Source organism: Myxocyprinus asiaticus, chromosome 38 (assembly GCF_019703515.2).
Source record: "Myxocyprinus asiaticus isolate MX2 ecotype Aquarium Trade chromosome 38, UBuf_Myxa_2, whole genome shotgun sequence".
Classification (NCBI taxonomy): Eukaryota; Metazoa; Chordata; class Actinopteri; order Cypriniformes; family Catostomidae; genus Myxocyprinus; species Myxocyprinus asiaticus.
Window position 1 is genome coordinate 25,968,869 of NC_059381.1, and position 20,875 is coordinate 25,989,743.

Consider the following 20,875-nt stretch of genomic DNA (forward strand, 5'->3'; position numbering starts at 1 on the left):
ACATACAGTAAGCGCAGTGTGCAATGCATTCAGACTTTTAAGTAAATCACAGCCTTTGCGGTTTCATAATAACACTGTCACATCTTGATTTTTATTTCGATTATTCCTTCATCTCTAGACTCAGAGACAGATTGGCAAGCATATAAACAAGTCTCTCCATTTCTAAAGCACCTCAAAAGCAGAACACTGCAAAACAGGTGCCATTTTCATATTATTTACCAAAGTTTTCATAGTCTGGCAGCACTTTACACATTACCACTTCTCCAGTTGTCCGTTTTTTCAATGCTCCAGCGTCTACTGTTCTTTTTCCAAATCTCCATTCTCTTTCCATTTCCCTTTTTTTTTATTTTTTTTTTATTGTATTTTTTACGACTCACTGTTCAAAGGGCATCCAAAGACTTGCCGCAAGCATAAATATTTCAAATACAGTTTCTTGCATCCTCCTTGTGAATCTCTCGTCTCCTGAGCACCCTGATGCAGATGTTCAGCCGAGGGTTTTGATAGAAAACAAACATAATCAAAGCTGTCTTGTCTGTCTGTGGACCTCAGAGCAGTTAAATATGAATCAGTCTTTTGATTGAGTCACACTGGAGAGACAGGCAGTCAAAAACAAGTGTGGTAAACAAATCAAATGAGAGGCAGATGCAGAGCTAAAACTGAGATGGGTAATGAAGCAAACAGAGAAGATGAACAAACAGGACAGACTCTGGCATTACGCTACCGCTGTGTTTTGTGTGCGTGTGTGCATAGTGGTGTGTGTGTGTATCTCTTTTGTATTCTTGTCTTATGTTTACAGAGTGTATTTTATGTGTTTAAGGTAGAGATAGGAATTTTGGTCATTTGGTCTACTTGAGTACAGGGAAATCCTGGGGGTGCTATTTTTTATATTGTTGGTCTATGTACTTATGCGGCAGATGGATGTCTTTGGCCATTGCACCACATGTCGCTGTTTTTCTTTTCAAGATTTCACACCATGAATATCGTGTTTGAGTGATGTCGTGTCAAGTTAAAAATAGTTAAACTGTTAAAAACATGTCCCAAGACCCAAGCGCTCTGTTCCATGGACTTTCACATTTCTGGGATTGGAACGCGGAATAAAACTATAGCAGGATCAATGCTGGTGCTGGCATATAGAGGTATATGGGAGACTATAGCAAATTGTTTTGCAGTGTTCTTCTCTTTTGCTTTAACAGTGAAAGTAGAGAATCCACTATTATGTTTCCATGACTTTCCAAAAGAGGAAATTTATAGAGAGAGATGGCTTGGCAGTCAGAAGAGAGGAAGATGTCAGATTTACTGTCACTCTCTCAGCAGCTGTACCAGTTTGCTGGAGGATATTTTTAATTATTATTAATACCAATGTGGGGCTGCATAATTAATCGTATTTTAACAGCGATTACGGTTTCTGCCTCTCACGGCTAATTAAGCGTAACCGTCTGTGATATTGGTGAGCTAGCAAGCAGAAATTACAGCCAGGAATAGTAGCAAATTGTTGGACATTTTCATTATAGGCGGTGTCTATAGATGACAGACCAAATCACAAGCTCTTGCGAAGTCTATTGTCACCTCAACTGACCTATTACGCTCTCTTCAGCAGTTCGCCACTGACCGACCATTTCATTTTTAAGCATGCTGAAATACAGATCCGTAGATGTTTACGAGTATTTTGTGTCTCGTATGTACGCTGCTTTGATCTGTACTGTATTACACATAAGGCTCAATATCATAATGTGGTGTTTTAGCGGTCTCAGGTGGATCTGCGCTTAGTACACACAAATTCCATCTCGTGCTCTGATTATGTGATTTGTGCGCATCACTAACGTGCACTATACGTGTTTTATTTAAAAGGTCATGAAACACTAAACTATGTTTTCTGAGATGTTAACAGGTATGTGTTGCACATGACAGAAGACAGAAGCACTGGTGTACTTCGCTTTTCTGCTTTCCGGATCGGAACGCACCCAGTCGACCGTGTTGCCTTTCAAAGTATACTCTTTTGAACGAGAGCGAATACGAATGCGTTCGACTGCATTGTGATACTTGTTTAGTACAGTTAACGGCAGGTGCATGTGCCGACGATGCACACAGACGAGGACTCGTCGAGAAAATCTGGGCCGTGCGCTGACAGTCTGCGCAAACTATGCCGATTACGAAATGTTCGCCATGCATACTGTGTGCGAAACGATCAGCAACATGGAAAAGCGAAGTATACTTTGTGCTTAAGCATCTATTCATTTTTATTTTTGGAGGAAAGTGGTTAATTAAGGCGCTATTTTCATCTTCTGGGTTTAAAATCAACTTCGAGTCAATATCACAGGATGAATCACAAAATAATCATGATTAAAATTTTGAGCAAAATAATTCTGATTATCAATTGAACCATTATCGTTCACCCCTATACCAGGGAAATATAACACAAAATACAGTCAGTACATTTGGATCAACATTCTTAAAAACATGGACAGACTAAAAACAAAGAACACCAAGCTTTTTAAAAATGTTGCCAAAAAGCTAGAAGAACTGGGCCTCATTCAAACCTCCAAACAGATCCATTTACGATGGAAGCACCTCAAACAGAGGTATTACAGGGCAAAGAAGATGAATGGAAGGAGCGACAACATTCCCCTCATGTGCCCAGTCTGGCCACACATTTTGGAGGATCTTCACTTCCTCAACTGACGTTCTTCCTTCAAATATTAGATTGTGTCAAGTATATTAGGACAGACAGATGAAGACTATAGCTCGACTACGCAAATCCCACTGTAGCTCAATTATAACTGCACATGTAAACATACTGAGTGATAGTAACAAACATTTAATAATGTACATTAAGGGATAGGGGAAAAAAAGTACATTTATCCTGCAGAAATATGGTTTCAAATTCTGTGAAAAGGGTCAGTTCAGTTGTGTTCCATTTAGCTGTTTGTAAGAAGAATGCGTCCTGAATGCCCTAAAATGTCTCCTGAATTTTGAGCGCATTTGCTGCCCTGGACTGAAAGTCACTGTGTACAGTGTTGACACACATTGCTGTCGGAACACAAGGTACTACCAAACATGATGCAATGACCAATCCCAAAATGTAAAATTAGGCCTTTTTTGGCATAATTGCATGTAGTTGTCACTGGATTTCAATTGGTGTTAAATGTTTTGGAATTGACGCAGTTGTTTTCATGATCAATTATTGCTGTCACTTCCGAGTGCTTGGGTACTTGTGCACATTCCTAGTTCTGTCCCTAGGTTGTTTTAAGAGCTTTGTAATATTAAGTTTCTAAACTCCTTGTCATTTATTTCATAGGCCTTACTGGAGACGCAGTATGAACTCCGAACCCACGTTCCCAATTTTACCTTCAACCTGGGTTTCTCTGGAAAGTTTTTCCATGCTGGTAAGCGATTGCCATAGAATGATTATGGGGTATCAGATGTCAGGGATGTCAGCACTTTTCGTTAATGCATTGAAATGAATTGTTTACTGTTTGGTTGTGTATAATTGTGTTTCAGGCACAGATGAAGAAGATCTGGGAGATGACCTGCTTCTGTCTTATAGTAAGGAGTTCTGGTGGTTTCCCCACATGTGGAGTCACATGCAGCCGCACCTCTTCCACAACCAGTCAGTGCTGGCCGAACAGATGCTGCTCAACCACAAATTTGCAGAGGTGAGATTAGGGGAAATGATCAGGGAGGTGATGCTTGTGTTTGTAATTTAAATTGTCTGTTGATAGTTTGTTGATCTTAGAGTCAAAATGAATTTTTATTGGGCATTAAGATACATGGCATAATGTCTGTATATTATATAGGATGAATCCCAACTACCATACTGTCCTTGCTGTATAGTATGCAAGATTAGAATTAGTCCATCCCAAATCTTATGGAGAATAATATTCCAAAGATGTTGAATAGTATACCATTTGTAACAAGACCCATGATTTTGTTTCTTAAAATATTTTGATTGTATTGATGGTTTAATGTGAGGAATATTCTTCATACACCGATCAGCCACAACATTAAAAGCACCTGCCTAATATTGTGTAGGTCCCTCTCGTGCCGCCAAAACAGCGCAAACCTACATCTCAGAATCGCTATTCTTCTCACCACAATTGTACAGAGCGGTTATCTGAGTTACTGTAGACTTTGACAGTTCGAACCATTCTGGCCATTCTCTGGCATTTCCATCCGCAGAACTCCCCCTCACTGGATATTTTTTTGGTTTTGGCACCATTCGGAGTAAATTCTAGAGACTGTTTTGTGTGAAAATCCCAGGAGATCAGCAGTTACAGAAATACTCAAACCAGCCCGTCTAGCACCAACAATCATCCATGCGATTATCTAATCAGCCAATCGTGTGGCAGCAGTGCATAAAATCAAGCAGATACAGGTCAGGAGCTTCAGTTAATGTTCACATCAACCATTAGAATGGGGAAAAAATGTGATCTCAGTGATTTGGACCATGGCATGATCGTTGTTGCCAGATGGGCTGGTTTGAGTATTTCTGTAACTGCTGATCTCCTGGTATTTTCACACACAACGGTCTCTAGAATTTACTCCGAATTGTGCCAAAAACAAAAAACATCCAGTTAGGGGGAGTTCTGCAGACGGAAATGCCTTGTTGATGAGAGAGGTCAACAGAGAATGGCTAGACTGGTTCGAACTGACAAAGTCTACATTAACTCAGATAACCACTCTGTGTAATTGTGGTGAGAAGAATGCTATTCTGAGATGCGGGTTGGCGCTGTTTTGGCGGCATGAGGGGGACCTACACAATATTAGGCAGGTGGTTTTAATGTTGTGGCCAATTGGTGTATGTTGGCTATATTCCACACACTTCTGATGGTAAATTTGTCACTGAGGTAAAAGTTGTTGCAAGAGCTCTTTGGGGGCACTTTGAATATCTTTGATTTTAATTGCTCAAATTACTTGCATCACTGAGGGTTAGATTATTAGATTAAGTTTGTTATAAAACCTTTTTCAGACCAAGCATCCTTTGGTGGATAGAGAGATGTATAAAATATTTGTGTTGCAAATAGTACTATATTAATTTATTTACATACTTTATGATGCTTATATTGCAAAGGCATTAACCTCTTCAACGCTGCGGACCCAGTGGCAGGTCCACAAGGGGGCGCTATATCATAAAAAAAGTTCACGGTTAAAATGTTAAAATCTCCGAATATATAAGTCAGGCATAAGTGGTATTGTTTGAAAGCTTAGAATCAGAAATTTTCATAGATTACCATCACTTATGTTATGCATTTATGTTACATAAAATAACAAAATATGTCCTGAAATCATTTGCGTCGCAAATCAGCGCCACCTAGAGGTCATGTGGTAAGAATATTAATATAAAGGTCAAATAGCACTTAAATAGACAAATCATATATCAAATGAATGCTCTGTACAGTTTATTTAGTTGCCCTAATACCACAGTTCGAAAGATTTTTAAAAGAATCACAAAGTGAACTTTGATTTCTGTAATATATCAAATACAAACATCCTTTATGCGCCAATCACTGCTGCTGTAAGCCCCAAATAGCTAAAAACTTTATATCTGCTTTTACATTTATGCAGTTATCTAAAAAATTAGCCATTTTATACTTGTCTGTGAGTTTGTTTTTGTGAATAGTTAGATGTTAGATGTCCGGAACAAAATATGCGGTCTAGCAGGAAAAGCATGCCAAAGAAATAATTGAAAATATGTTATCGACTGTTGACGATAAAATGTTACGTAATGCATCCTCGCAAAGGGGAGGATCTCAGCTTTCTAATGACACCAAGATTGAGCTTCTAGTCCACTCAGAGGCCGTGATATTCCATGAAACAATGGGGGTGGTGCATAAACCTCAATCTGTGAGGGCCAAAATGTGTTAGAGCGCCGCCTACATTTCAGATCTGCATTTTGTGATGGTAGGTGACATAGGAAAAATAATTTTTTCTTGTACTTGCTGCCATCTAGTGGAATAAAATAAGACTTTTTGTAGGGAGATGGAGTGAACAGAACCCAGATTACGTGCTTACAAAGTTAGGACAACAACAAAAAATATATTTTTTAAAATCTATTCATCATAAGATTGTGAACATATATTATTTATGAATAACTGGAGTCATTCCTGTTTTGGGTGGTGTTCTGAAAAAATTAGACACATTTTTGGCAATTAGTCCACAGTATGTGGAAATAGTGGGCTTTTCATGAGTGTGAAAAATTGCAGGCGGCAGCTCAAAAATGCCCCAGAGTTGAAAAGGTTAAAATAATCATTGTTGTCATATACTTGTACATATTAATTTTACTTGATTCATTCAAATGTGGTAGGTACCATGAAACATTTAGCTGAGCTTACGCTTCTTAACTTTAGCTTTAGTTGAAGTTTTTTTTTTACTTGCATTTGGCAATTAGCGAGTGTTACTTTTGCACCCTGAATGATATACAGATATGTGCTAAAGTAGAAGCACTGTGTCTTCATTCATAAATTCTTTAATTCATTTATCTATAAATTATCTCTAATGTGTTTCTTTATCTATAATTTATCTCCATTGTGTTCCTTTCAGGAGCACGGCATTCCTACAAACATGGGTTACGCGGTGGCTCCCCATCACTCTGGTGTGTATCCCATCCATATTCAACTGTATGAGGCCTGGAAGAAAGTGTGGGGCATCAAGGTGACCAGTACAGAGGAGTACCCCCACCTCAAACCTGCCCGCTTCCGCAGGGGCTTTGCCCACAGTGGCATCAGTGTAAGGACAATACACTTAACAAAACACAAAAAGCAGACTTTTTAAGGTTTGTTCATGCCTCTAAAGCAGGGGTTGGCAAAATTTTGACATGGAGTGTGCATATATGTGATTTTCCGAAGTTTGAGTCCACTTGTGAAAATGATTCTATTTTGCATTTTTCCATTTTAATCGTTTATTTTTCAATACAAATAATATTATCAGCATAACAGTTTGAGTGTTTTAATGAAAGAAAACCTGTCCTTTTGTACAAAAAGAGTTAACACAGTTAATGTCAAAAATATGCTTATTTGATTACTGATCACGAATTTGTGTGGAATCTTAAATATTTCTTATATCATAAATTTTTCAAAATCACGCAGAGGGGTAATCACTAGCAAGCAACCAATAGCGAGAGAGGTGCACTCTGTTTTATTTATATGAAGTTTTTCTCACCTGACCTGCATTTCAATCTACATCTTGTAATCATGTAATCATTCCTCGTGATCACGCACTATTAAAGTGTGACAAGACATGTGCAAGCCATTCATGCATCACAAGCCGATCAACTATTTAACCCTTTTCGGTGAATTGCACCTCCTGTTTGTGTGCATTTTATTATTTTTATTATTATTTTTGTTGTGTTTATTGCTCCAGGAGACAACAGAGCACACATGACAAAAGCTCGCTGAATCATGACAGAGCGGTTTGTGTGTGCATGTGAGTGTACAAACACATTGGAACTGACAGTGGCTGTAAAATAGCATACAGGGAATAAAAAAGTCAATTATATTAAGTGTTGTTTTCTGAGCTCAAACACACAACACAATCTAACTCACACACACAGTTAGACATATATTCTTAAAAAAAGATATTACATTCAAATAAGAGGCTACATCCAGCTGTCCAATTCACTGTTATGGCAGTGAAAGGTAAACTGATACAAATTCAGCTGTTTTCTCATGCAGTATTTGGAGTAAGGATACAGTAATGATGATCTCTGGACAGGTGTGTTTTGCCAATTTAGGCATACTGCTTCTTCTATATCCATCCTAATGTGTTTGTTTATTCATTTGTTTTTGTTTTTTCTTTCAAACTGGCAACTGAGTTCTCACAGAATGGGGGAAAAAGGACCTGGGGGGTTCAGGGGGTTAAACTCATTATTATAGCCACCGTAAAGTGTTTTCATTCTGTCATTGTCATCTGTCAAATAATATCATGTATTCAAATGTGTAAGCCACACATTAGGGTTGATGTTCTGTTAGCGGCAGAAACATTCCCTCAGGTTATTATGGGTCATCTGTGGTGAAACATTCTGCAGTTATTCTACATCAATATTTTTCAATGCTGAGGTCATACAGTTTCCGTTCCAGTCTAAAGTGACTCTCACATGAGATCACGTTATCGTTGATGAAATACATTGTCTCTAAATTTGAAATAATGACCTATTTACATGTGTTGAGCTGTGAACGCTGCAACTCATTTGTCATTTGACCTAAGCTTAGCTTTTTTTGTGTATGTATATACACTGTTTATACACTGTGTGTGTATGTGTGTGTGTGTGTATGTATATATGTGCGTATATATATATATATATATATATATATATATATATATATATATATATATATATATATAATGTACGTATGTACATACATACACCCATCGGCCACTTTATTAGGTACACCTGTATATTTACTTATTCATGCGATTATCTAATCAACCAATCATGTGGCAGCAGTGTAATGTATAAAATCATCCAGATACAGGTCAGGATCTTCAGTTAATGTTCACATCACCATCAGAATGGGGGAAAAAAATTTGATTTCAGTGATTTCGACCGTGGCATGATTGTTGGTGCCAGACGGGCTGGTTTGAGTATTTCTGTAACTGCTGATCTCCTGGAATTTTCATGTGCAACAGTCTCTACAATGTATAGAGAATAGTGCGAAAAACATCAAGTGAGTGGCAGTTCTGTGGACGAAAACGCCTTGTTGATGGGAGAGGTCAACGGAGAATGGCCAGACTAGTTCGAGCTCACAGAAAGGCTGTGAAATTTTATTTGTATATTACCTTTTGTATGTCAAGTGCAGCTGAAAGTGCCTCACATATCATAAATTAAAATAAATAAAAGTATTTAAAAAAAGTTAAAAATATATATATATTTCAAATAAAACATTTACATAAAAATTAATTTAAAAAAATGTTTTAAATGTGGGGCATCCAATCAGATGTTAGAGCTACAACTATCTGTTTTATAATAAAGTTTAAGCAATTAGCTAAATTTTTCATTAAATTTGAAATTACTTATGGAGAAGAATTTAAATTGTGGTTGCATTCTGAGGAGAAATGTCTGTTTTTCAGGTGTTGCCCAGGCAAACGTGTGGTCTCTTTACTCACACCATCTTCTATAATGAGTATCCTGGAGGCTCTAAAGAGCTGGACAAACTCATCAATGGAGGAGAGCTTTTCCTTACTGTGCTCCTCAATCCAGTGAGTAATGAAACTATAGTATTCTTCAGTGTTGTCTAAACCAGTGTGTGAAATATACAGTGATTTTAAGTAGTGGTCAACCGATATGGTTTTTATTAAAGCCGATACCGATATCTAGAGAGCAGGATGGCTGATGACCGATATAAATGCCGATAAACATACAACTTAACAACAAGAAAATCAGATGTACACAAAATTTCTAAAGTGTAATAAACACTTATATTATGCAATATTTAATCATATTTGAAAGGAAAAACCTTGAAAAAAACAGTGTTGACTATCCATTAGCAAATATATGTGTAGGTTTTGGAACTGACACAAGGGGAAGTTAACACTTCTATTAATTGGCCAAGCAAACACTGTTATCGTCCGATGCCGATAATCGCAAAATGGATATCGTGATAAATATCGTTCCAAAAAGAATGGAAAGGTAGCATAAAAGGAATCCATATGACTCCAGTGGTTAAATTGATGTCTTCAGAAGTGATATGATAGGTGTGGGTGAGAAACAGACTCATATTTAAGTCCATTTTTGCTAGAAATTCTTCTCCCTGCCCAGTAGGGGGCGCATGCAGGAAGAATGTGAATCACCAAAACACAAGAAGAATGTTTAAGTGAAAGTTGAAGCAGAGATTGACTGAGCAGGGAGGAGAATTTATAGGATAAATGGACTTAAATATTGATCTGTTTCTCACCCACACATATCATATCGCTTCTGAAGACACTGAAGTAATATGGATTACTTTAATGCTGGCCTATGTGATTTTTGGAGCTTCAAAATTTTGGCACTTATTCACTTGCATTGTATGGACCGAAAGAGCTGAGAAATTCTTCTAAAAATCTTCATTTGTGTTCTTCTGAAGAAAGAAAGTCATACACATCCGGGATGGCATATGGGTTAGTAAACGATGAGAGAATTTTCATTTCTGGGTGAACTATCGTCAACTATCATAGACTTTTAAACAAAATGCTGACGTTTTTTGTGAAATAGCGATTTGGTCTGAATTTGAATGATTTTCAAAAATCCTCATGCAGTAATCACAAATGACTGGAAATGTAATTATAATTCATTGGTAGATTTAAACATGTTTAGTACATGTACTTATTAAGGACACCCCCAGTCCCTTGATTTATTAGAAGGATCTCAGTAAGGATGTCTGCTATGAGAATATGATGGATTCATCCAGCCTAGATCAGCAGTCATTTTGGAATCCACTGTTAATAGCATGTGGTTGTGAAAAAAAAACAAAAAAAAACTGTGCTCTTTTTGACTTTACACCTCATTTCAAACCAGATCAGCATCTTCATGACCCACCTCTCCAACTATGGGAATGACCGTCTTGGCCTGTACACCTTCAAGAACCTGGTGAAGTTCATCCAGATGTGGACCAACCTGAAACTACAGACTCTCCCACCTGTACAGTTGGCCCAGAGATATTTCCAAATTTTCCCAGAAGAGAGGGACCCCATCTGGCAGGTAACAGAAGAGACTGTGAGGCCCATTCCATCCTCTGGAATCATGAGGGAAACAAATACAAGTTTATTTTGTGATAGTAGATTAGTGTAGATTGAGGAGTGTTACTGTAATATGAAGTGAAGGGTTTCTTATGGCTGTCTGCACATTTACTCTGATGTACAAAGAGTGAAAATGGTTTTCCGTGTAAGACGCCATAATTCAGAGAATGCTATTTTTTAAATTGGTTCCTACAATTCAGTTCAAAGTCAGCGCTGATATGGAAGATCCGTCTTTCTCTCTCTTTATCTTTCCCTCCTCTCTTCCCATTTCAATTTATCCAGCATCTTTATTTCTTTTCAAAATGTTGTTTTGTTTCACCCAGAGAGAAAGTGGGAGTCTGAAAGCTCTAAATCCTCCTTTGATCCCTCTTGTTTCTTGTCAAGGTTGAGGTCCCATTTTTTTTTTTTCAGTTCCCTGGCGTTCCACAGATTGCCTTGCTCTGAATAATCTTCTTTCCTCTGCAGTTGTTTTCCCAAGAAATCTACGGGCAGCTATTACATGCAGGGGAAGAGACGACTTGGAAAGAGTTTTGATTTTCTTTTAGACTTAATACAGCATATCCACATGCTAACATAAACTGCTCTCATGAGTGAATTTGTCATAAACATTCACAAACTTGGAAATAATTTGACAAAGCACTGGCGTGAACTCAAATGAGGCTCTTCAATCATTAGTGATGTGACGCTAGCATTAGCCATTAAGCTCCTCATTAGAACACACAGCTGTTGGACTTGGAGTGTTGATGGATTTTAGGTGCTTTATACAAATAGATGGTTCACATGACTTTATTAATTTAAGTATTGAGGGCCGTTCAGAGACCCCCCCCCCCCTTCTTGCGTGAAAAAAATCTAGATGCAGCGCAATGAAAAGAACAGAAAACAGGTCTCTCGAGGCACAGTTTTAACTGTTGAAGTTCTTTTCAACTTGATATGGCGCTCCTTCGTGAGACTCTGAAAAAACAGTGAGATGCCATGCAATGTTCAAAGACATCTGTCTAGTTTACACATGTTACAAGCAATTGGAAAAATGCATTAGGTGTGAACGGCCCCTTTAGAAGCACAAACGTAATGTTTTTTGTTATGAAAACTATTACATATGTTAGATAAACTACTATCTAACAAAAAATGATCCTATCCTGAAATGAAACTAGTTTTAAATGTGAAATATACATATTGAAATAATCTTTTACATTTTATTTAATTTTTTGTTGTAAAAAACTAGTTAAGTTTTAATTACCACATACATCATATTTAGCCCATATTTTGCATGCAACCCTGTTACACATAATTTTTTCCCCATTACAAAAATGTAAAATAATTTTTAATTGTGACAAAATTATCTAAATATTCTTAAAACAAGATATATTTACTTGACAAGCAAAATGGAATAAGGTCTTGTTTTCAGAGAAATCTAACTAAATGTAGTGAGGTTTATGCTTAAAATAAGAAAAAATATCTGCCAATGGGGTAAGAAAAATAAACTTTTTTTCCCTTTATTTTTCTTACGTCATTGGCAAATAGCTTTTTTCTTGTTTATGCCTCAAAATATCTTAGGCCATTCTGGAATATATTTTATTTAGTTGTCTTTCATTTTTATGTTTATTTTGGTAATTGCTAGATAATTGCAAAATTTAAGCAAATCATGGTTTGAGACTGTATTGAGATATGTCCTAAATTTTTGTAACAGGTTGCACAAATTGCAAACCTCCTAAAATGAATAGAAAATAAAACTGCTCATATAAGTTTTTTAGTTTGACCTTCTATGGTTGACTATTTCTAAGTACATTTTTTTACTGACCAGTTATTGAAAAAGAAAAAAATGACTTTTTAAGGGTTTCGGTTGCTCTCATGCCGCAACCCAGACTGCATGCTTTAATAGTAAGGGGCAAGACTTCAAACTATCGGTTCATTACTGCTGTTACACTTGTCTTAAACTGTGATTGATGAAGGGCTTAAAATGGCTGCTGCTGGACCACTTTCTCCCAAGATGCTTCACAGCTGTTGACAGAGACTGGTTTATGCTTTATGATTCTGATTATATCTTTGTAATTTCTTAAAACAGCCACCTTTGGGATGTTATTATTGCTGGTTCAAAAGCCAAGTCTGAATTTATCAAATTTGCTCGTTAGTGGATTCTGTGGATGTGGTCTAAGATAACTGACATGCATGAATAGTTTGTTTTAATTTGTCTAGATAAAAACCATCCTCCCATAATGCCATTTTCTTACTGCTGTTAAATAACTCCACACAGCGAGTCTCGCGATGGATAATGTTGTAAAACAGCAGGTTTCACAAAAGTCTGCTAACTCTGTAACTGAAAATACTTTCTCCTGCCAACTTGTTGTTTTTTGAAATGTAAGACATGCTGCTGTTGTTTTGATTGCAAAGGTAGTTATAAGTACTTCACTTTAGCTTGTAACTTACCCTTACAGGACCCCTGTGAGGACAAAAGACATAAAGACATTTGGTCTAAAGAGAAGACCTGCGATCGTTTCCCCAAGCTGCTTGTCATTGGACCTCAGAAGACTGGTGAGTGTTGTCAACTCATGACACATCCACACACATCAAGCAATGTGTGCACTTGTGCCATCTAGCTGTGTTGGACAGTCATAGCTTCTGTTTGAACTTCTCAGCAAATATAAAGCTGTAAATCATAGCATTCTATTTAGGGGTCTAAGCAGCAAAGTTTACTTGTAGGGGTCATCCTAATTGCTGTTATTGTGTAATTGAAAATTGTCATTGTTTACTCTGTGAGTGATCACCAAACAACAAGTGTGTGTGTGTGTGTTTTGTAAAAAAAGATTTTTTTATCCGAATGCCTAGCCTTGCTGGTCAAGGATTTGTGCATAAAGGGCGGGTAGAGTTTTATTTTATGTACAGACTCAAAGCAAATGAAGGCAGATCTTTCCAGACCCCTCCTTCCTGAGGCTTTATGCTGCATCTGTGGCTACTCCTAAATGTGAATTAAACTTTTACAGCATTGACTAATTAAACTTCTAAAAGATGTCTTCAGGGAGCAATAGCCCACTCTAAGACTGGATAGTAAAATGACTGTTAATCTTCTCAATAAAAGCTGGATTAGGGGGTTGGGCCTCAGAGTTTTTAATTTTTTCTGTTTAACTGTTATTACTTCAGCCTCTTCAGGCTCATTTTAGTGAGCTTTCCATCTTTTTTATCTTATCTAAACTGTGACATGGATTTTCCTGCATTTTTAAACATCTTTAAGTCCACCTTAATGCATGTGAGATTAGATATGGCTACAAGCCTGTGACTCTTTCAAGTCACAATTGGCAGGCACCCTCCACAATCATGTTTTGAAAGTGTCTTCATATTTTATGTACTATATTATACACTTACTGAGCACTTTATTAGGAACACCTGTATACCTACTTATTCATACGATTATCTAATCAGCCAATCATTTGGCAGCAGTGCAATGTATAAAATCATGCAGATACGGGTCAGGAGCTTCAGTTAATGTTCACAAAAAAGTGTGATCTCAGTGATTTCGACCGTGGCATGATTGTTGGTACCAGACGGGCTGGTTTGAGTATTTCTGTAACTGTTGATCTCCCGGGATTTTCTCACACAACAGTCTCTAGAGTTTACTCAGAATGGTGCCAAAAACAAAAAACATCCAGTGAGCGGCAGTTCTGCGGACGAAAATTGCCTTGTTGATGAGAGAGGTCAACGGAGAATGGCCAGACTGTTTTGAGCTGACAAAGGCTACGGTAACTCAGATAACCGCTCTGTACAGTTGTAGTGAGAAGAATAGCATCTCTGAATGCACAACATGTCGAACCTTGAGGGGGATGGGCTACAACATCAGAAGACCATGTCGGGTTCCACATCTGTCAGCCAAGATCAGAAAGCTGAGGTTGCAGTTGGCACAGGCTCACCAAAACTGGACAGTTAAAGACTGGAAAAACGTAGCCTAGTCTGATGAATCTCGATTTCAGCTGAGGCACAGAGATTGTAAGGTGCAGAATTTGGCACCAACAGCATGAATCCATGGGCCCAACTTGCCTTGTGTCAACAGTTCAGGCTGGTGGCGGTGGTGTAATGGTGTGGAGAATGTTTTCTTGGCAATAATCAGACGGTAATTATGCAAAATAAATCCAGACGGGTGTATTTTGCAGTAATGACCATCTGAATGTAAATTCTCACTTATTACATGGCTACTTACAAAATAATTATATAAATGGACATGAAATATTGATTCAAGTTTAATTTATTTTATTATGTGAAAAGAGAGTGCAGAGTGATACAAGAGATTTAAAACTAGCACAGTTATATAGGCAATCAGTTGCCTGGGACAACGGTCTATTATGCAATTTAGCAGTCAGTATAACAAAATATTTGACCATACAATGCAGTGATTGACCAATCAGAATCAAGTATTTAAGAGATTTGTGTAATAATGAATAACTATTAAATAATAAAATGTTACCTTATGGGCTTTTGTTACAGGTTCATCCAAGAATTTTTCTAGCTAAAACACAATTACCAAAATCATTATTTGGTGCAGCCCTAGGGAGATATTTTGCACCATGTTTTTATTTCCAGAATAAATCTGTAATTCTGTGCATTTACTCACTGTTTTCTTGTGTTCATTCAGGAACCACCGCACTCTATCTGTTTCTGGGGATGCATCCCGATATGACCAGCAACTACCCCAGCAAGGAAACCTTCGAGGAAATCCAGTTTTTCAATGGCCGAAACTACCACAAAGGCATTGACTGGTGTGTTTTCTATTTCCCTTTGACTTTCTCGTATTGTTAACAGAAAATGTTCCCTCCTGGTTTCCAGCATTCTTGGCTGTGGTTTTCTCCAGGATCATGCCTGATTTAACATCTACAGGTGCATCTCAATAAATTAGAATGTCGTGGAAAAGTTCATTTATTTCAGTAATTCAACTCAAATTGTGAAACTCGTGTATTAAATAAATTCAATGCACACAGACTGAAGTAGTTTAAGTCTTTGGTTCTTTTAATTGTGATGATTTTGGCTCACATTTAACAAAAACCCATCAATTCACTATCTCAAAAAATTAGAATACATCATAAGACCAATAAAAAAAACATTTTTAGTGAATTGTTGGCCTTCTGGAAAGTATGTTCATTTACTGTATATGTACTCAATACTTGGTAGGGGCTCCTTTTGCTTTAATTACTGCCTCAATTCGGCGTGGCATGGAGGTGATCAGTTTGTGGCACTGCTGAGGTGGTATGGAAGCCCAGGTTTCTTTGACAGTAGCCTTCAGCTCATCTGCATTTTTTGGTCTCTTGTTTCTCATTTTCCTCTTGACAATACCCCATAGATTCTTTATGGGGTTCAGGTCTGGTGAGTTTGCTGGCCAGTCAAGCACACCAACACCATGGTCATTTAACCAACTTTTGGTGCTTTTGGCAGTGTGGGCAGGTGCCAAATCCTGCTGGAAAATGAAATCAGCATCTTTAAAAAGCTGGTCAGCAGAAGGAAGCATGAAGTGCTCCAAAATTTCTTGGTAAACGGGTGCAGTGACTTTGGTTTTCAAAAAACACAATGGACCAACACCAGCAGATGACATTGCACCTCAAATCATCACAGACTGTGGAAACTTAACACTGGACTTCAAGCAACTTGGGCTATGAGCTTCTCCACCCTTCCTCCAGACTCTAGGACCTTGGTTTCCAAATGAAATACAAAACTTGCTCTCATCTGAAAAGAGGACTTTGGACCACTGGGCAACAGTCCAGTTCTTCTTCTCCTTAGCCCAGGTAAGACGCCTCTGACGTTGTCTGTGGTTCAGGAGTGGCTTAACAAGAGGAATATGACAACTGTAGCCAAATTCCTTGACATGTCTGTGTGTGGTGGCCCTTGATGCCTTGACCTCAGCCTCAGTCCATTCCTTGTGAAGTTCACCCAAATTCTTGAATCGATTTTGCTTGACAATCATAAGGCTGCGGTTCTCTTGGTTGGTTGTGCATCTTTTTCTTCCACACTTTTTCCTTCCACTCAACTTTCTGTTAACATGCTTGGATACAGCACTCTGTGAACAGCCAGCTTCTTTGGCAATGAATGTTTGTGGCTTACCCTTCTTGTGAAGGGTGTCAATGATTGTCTTCCGGACAACTGTCAGATCAGCAGTCTTCCCCCATGATTATGTAGCCTAGTGAACCAAACTGAGAGACCATTTTGAAGGCTCAGGAAACATTTGCAGGTGTTTTGAGTTGATTAGCTGATTGGCATGTCACCATATTCTAATTTTTTGAGATAGTGAATTGGTGGGTTTTTGTTAAATGTGAGCCAAAATCATCACAATTAAAAGAACCAAAGACTTAAACTACTTCAGTCTGTGTGCAATGAATTTATTTAATACACGAGTTTCACAATTTGAGTTGAATTACTGAAATAAATGAACTTTTCCACGACATTCTAATTTATTGAGATGCACCTGTAATAGCTCTTGTAAATTGCTGTGAATTACATAGATTATGAAGGTCTGGCAAGCTTTGAAGTTTGGAGTATTAAGAAACATTGAGGCTAATGTTCCTCTGAGAGGATGCGATTAAGGATCAAAATACTACACCCCCTTCACCACCAAGTCTCCTTTTCCCTCTTTCCATACTCTGTAATTATATTAGTAGAAACATTTTTAGTTAGTCTTTTTCATCCTGTTATTTATGTAGTTTGAACAGTTGATTGTTGTTTCTTGTTTTAAATTTCTTGTCTCGATTTGAATTCAAACAACAAAATAGAATTGCTACAATTTAACTTATAAAGATACTAAAGATATCTCACTGAACAGACATAGACAGTGGTGCAACAATGCCATAACACAGGGAATTATTTATTTGTGATTTCCAGGCCTGAAAAAGTCATGGAATTTAATAAAATATGGAAAAGTCATGGCAAGTTTTTTAGAAATTATTATTTTTACTGTTTTGCTTTGCTCTAAAATATTTCATCAGCTTGATATTGCTCTTTGTAAGTGCTTTTGCAGTGTAAAATTCCTCTACACAGTTTGCACATAAGTCAGTGAGACAACATCAGTCTGTCGAGTGTCATAATGGAGATATTTATAAGTAGATAATTCTAAGTAACAAGTCCCAGATATTCTTCATACAAAGTGGAAGAACGAACGGGTGTGACATCATTTAGAACCAAATCTGGCCAAAAAGAAGGTGTTTTTGAGTTCGCTTAGGTGGTTCGTAACAGCTCGCCTAGGCAAACATTCAGGAAAACATCTTACCGGCTGCTAAACACCTTACTACTTTGGTTCACATCATCAGTAGGTGTGACCTGGAGCTCCACCTACTTTGAGGTCAACAGCTAATTCTGTTTATGTTGTTCAGTCAGTCAAGATCAGTCAGCATGAACACACCGGCGTGTAGATTTATTAGTGAGCTGGTGCAAATTTACCTAAATCTGTTTGATCGTTGCGTAGAGACATTTTCCAAGACATTGTCATGCAATTTGTTTTTTGTTTTTCTTCTTCTTACAGGTGTTGATATATATTTTTGTCCATGAAGTGTGGGCTTTTAGTTCATTTTTTGCTGTTTTAATTTTGTGTGTGTGCTTTTGTGTTCTTTGTAGGTACATGGAGTATTTCCCTCTACCTTCCAACACTAGCTCAGATTTCTACTTTGAGAAAAGTGCCAACTATTTCGACTCGGAGGTCACGGCCCGGCGAGCAGCTGCTCTTCTGCCCAAAGCGAAAATCATCACCATTCTCATCAACCCAGCTGACAGAGCCTATTCCTGGTACCAGGTCAGATTTAAAAGTGCTCATGTGTCATTCACTCATGTCCAGGGTTAACTAAGGCCATGATTCCTGCTGTAGACAGTAGATTAGGTCTGCAATGTGATTTGTTTTATTTAAAAGGAGAAAAGATGTAGTTCTAAAGTTTGTTAATGGCAGCATCTGCAACATATTCTACATATGTTTGTTTTATTTTTTCCTTGAAGTCCTCTCCCTGTTTTCCACCTTCCAAACCTACATTTAAGACATCAATATTTAAATGATCTCTGTTATGATTGGCTAACCTTTTCATGCCTAGTTCACACTGTCGTTCGTTAGGGTAAGCCAAGTTGGTGAATAATTAAAAGGTCTTAATATACTGTATGTGGGTGGTCTTCTGTTAATGTATTCTTGGTTGTGACAACATAGCCATGACTTTTTCAGAATGATCAGTTTTGCTAAATAGATCGACTGCGCAGGGAGTTTTGCATTGTCAACTTTAAGAGTATTTCTACATAGTACATCAAACTTCTTCAAAAGATAATCCCTTTTTTCCATTGATATGGCCTCTTTAGGAGATTTGAAATGAAAAATAACAATATGATAATGATATATCACTCAATGTCATTGCTGTGTTCCAGCACCAGCGGGCCCATGATGATCCTGTGGCACAGAAATATACATTCCATGATGTCATTGCTGCTGGCCGGGACACGCCCATCAAACTGAGGGTACTGCAGAGTCGCTGTCTGGTGCCCGGTCTATACGCCACACACCTACAGCGCTGGCTCACACACTATCACCCCAGCCAGGTATCATGTCTGTTTACCCTTATGTCCATAGTTGCATGAGTATGAGGATGTTTCTATGTCTTTGATAAACATGTGTCTTTCTTCTCAGATCCTGGTCCTGGATGGACAGATGCTGAGGACAGAACCAGCTTCAGTGATGGACAAAATCCAGAAGTTTCTAGGCTTGACTAACACACTCAACTACCACAAGATCCTTGCGTAAGCATCCGAGATAAAGCCAATCACTCCGGATGGAATTCACTAAGAATGAATTGTGCCTGTTGAAAGCGCAAACCCGGCAAAATTTTTTGTCTTGAACGCCATTTGCATGGTGCATTTCCCAATCTTCCGGGTCGGTTCTGTGTGCAAGGTCATGAAGGATGCAGCGGAGCACCAATCTAACATACAGTTGAAGCCAGAAGTTTACATACACTTAGGTTGAAGTCATTAAAATTCTTTTTTTATCCACTCCACAGATTTCTTATTAGCAATCTAGTTTTGGCAAGTCGTTTAGGACATGTACTTTGTGCATGACACGAGTAATTTTTCCAACAATTGTTTACAGACAGATTGTTTCACTTTTAATTGACTATATCACAATTCCAGTGGGTCAGAAGTTTACATACACAAAGTTAACTGTGCCTTTAAGCAGCTCGGAAAATTCCAGAAAATGATATCAAGCTTTTAGACAATTAGCCAATTAGCTTCTGATAGGAGTTGTACTGAATTGGAGGTGTACCTGTGGATGTATTTTAAGGCCTACCTTCAAACTCAGTGCCTCTTTGCTTGACATTATGGGAAAATCAAAAGAAATCAGCCAAGATCTCAGAAAAAAAAATTGTGGACCACCACAAGTCTGGTTCATCCTTGAGAGCAATTTCCAAATGCCTGAAGGTACCATGTTCATCTTTACAAACAGTAGTACACAAGTATAAACACCATGGGACCATGGTGAACTTGGTGTATTATTGAACACATGAGGTGTGTTTGCTTTAGAGCTGCTTTCAAGTGTTCCACAGCAGTCCTGTCCTGATGGATTCCATTAGTCTGACAGGATAACAAGAGTGCTTGTTAATTCCTTTTTTTCATGTACACTCTCTCTCTTAAAGGGATAGTTCAGCCAAAAAAAAGAAGATTCGGTCATTTATTCACCCTCATGTTTTCCCAGACCCATATGACTTTCTGTGACACAAAAGGAGATGTTAGGCAGTCACCTTTAACTTTCTTTGTATGGGAAACAGATGCAATGAAATGTAATGATTACTTAGACCAGGGGTCAGTAACTAATAGCCATAAATAGCCAGGTTACATCATGTGTTACAAAAAGGAAAATGGGAACAAATAAAAAAAAAAGAAAACATAGGCTATCATCCACTCTATGCGACTGACTCAAATCGGACGCGTTTACTTGTATGATTCACCGAAAGTGAAGCTCCAGCAACTCGTGAAGCGCGAATGGTTTGCTCACGCTGCGCTCATCTGTTGTTGACCAGTGCTGTTTCATCATACTTTTATAGTGTTAAGGTTTCCATTTAGCTTATAGACCTTATTCACAGTAGTGCCGTCTTTTATTTTTGACTGGAATGAAAACAATGAGGTACAGACTTACAGTCTCTTTAATGACATGCACTGTATAAAGCTATCAAAAAAGCTC

At 37.9% G+C, this 20,875-nt stretch overlaps 1 protein-coding gene across 9 annotated transcripts in view; it reads left to right on the plus strand.

Moving 5' to 3' along the window:
- Positions 1-20,875, plus strand: part of ndst1b (N-deacetylase/N-sulfotransferase (heparan glucosaminyl) 1b) — a 117,799-nt gene that overhangs the window by 89,010 nt on the left and 7,914 nt on the right. For all 9 annotated transcript variants that reach the window (XM_051678414.1, XM_051678418.1, XM_051678419.1 and 6 more), the window contains 10 exons: positions 3,296-3,383; positions 3,499-3,653; positions 6,538-6,723; positions 9,064-9,192; positions 10,487-10,669; positions 13,140-13,236; positions 15,326-15,449; positions 18,286-18,460; positions 19,072-19,242; positions 19,331-19,440. In XM_051678414.1, coding sequence (XP_051534374.1) covers positions 3,296-3,383; positions 3,499-3,653; positions 6,538-6,723; positions 9,064-9,192; positions 10,487-10,669; positions 13,140-13,236; positions 15,326-15,449; positions 18,286-18,460; positions 19,072-19,242; positions 19,331-19,440 — 1,418 coding nt within the window. The remainder of the gene's footprint in view (positions 1-3,295; positions 3,384-3,498; positions 3,654-6,537; positions 6,724-9,063; positions 9,193-10,486; positions 10,670-13,139; positions 13,237-15,325; positions 15,450-18,285; positions 18,461-19,071; positions 19,243-19,330; positions 19,441-20,875) is intronic.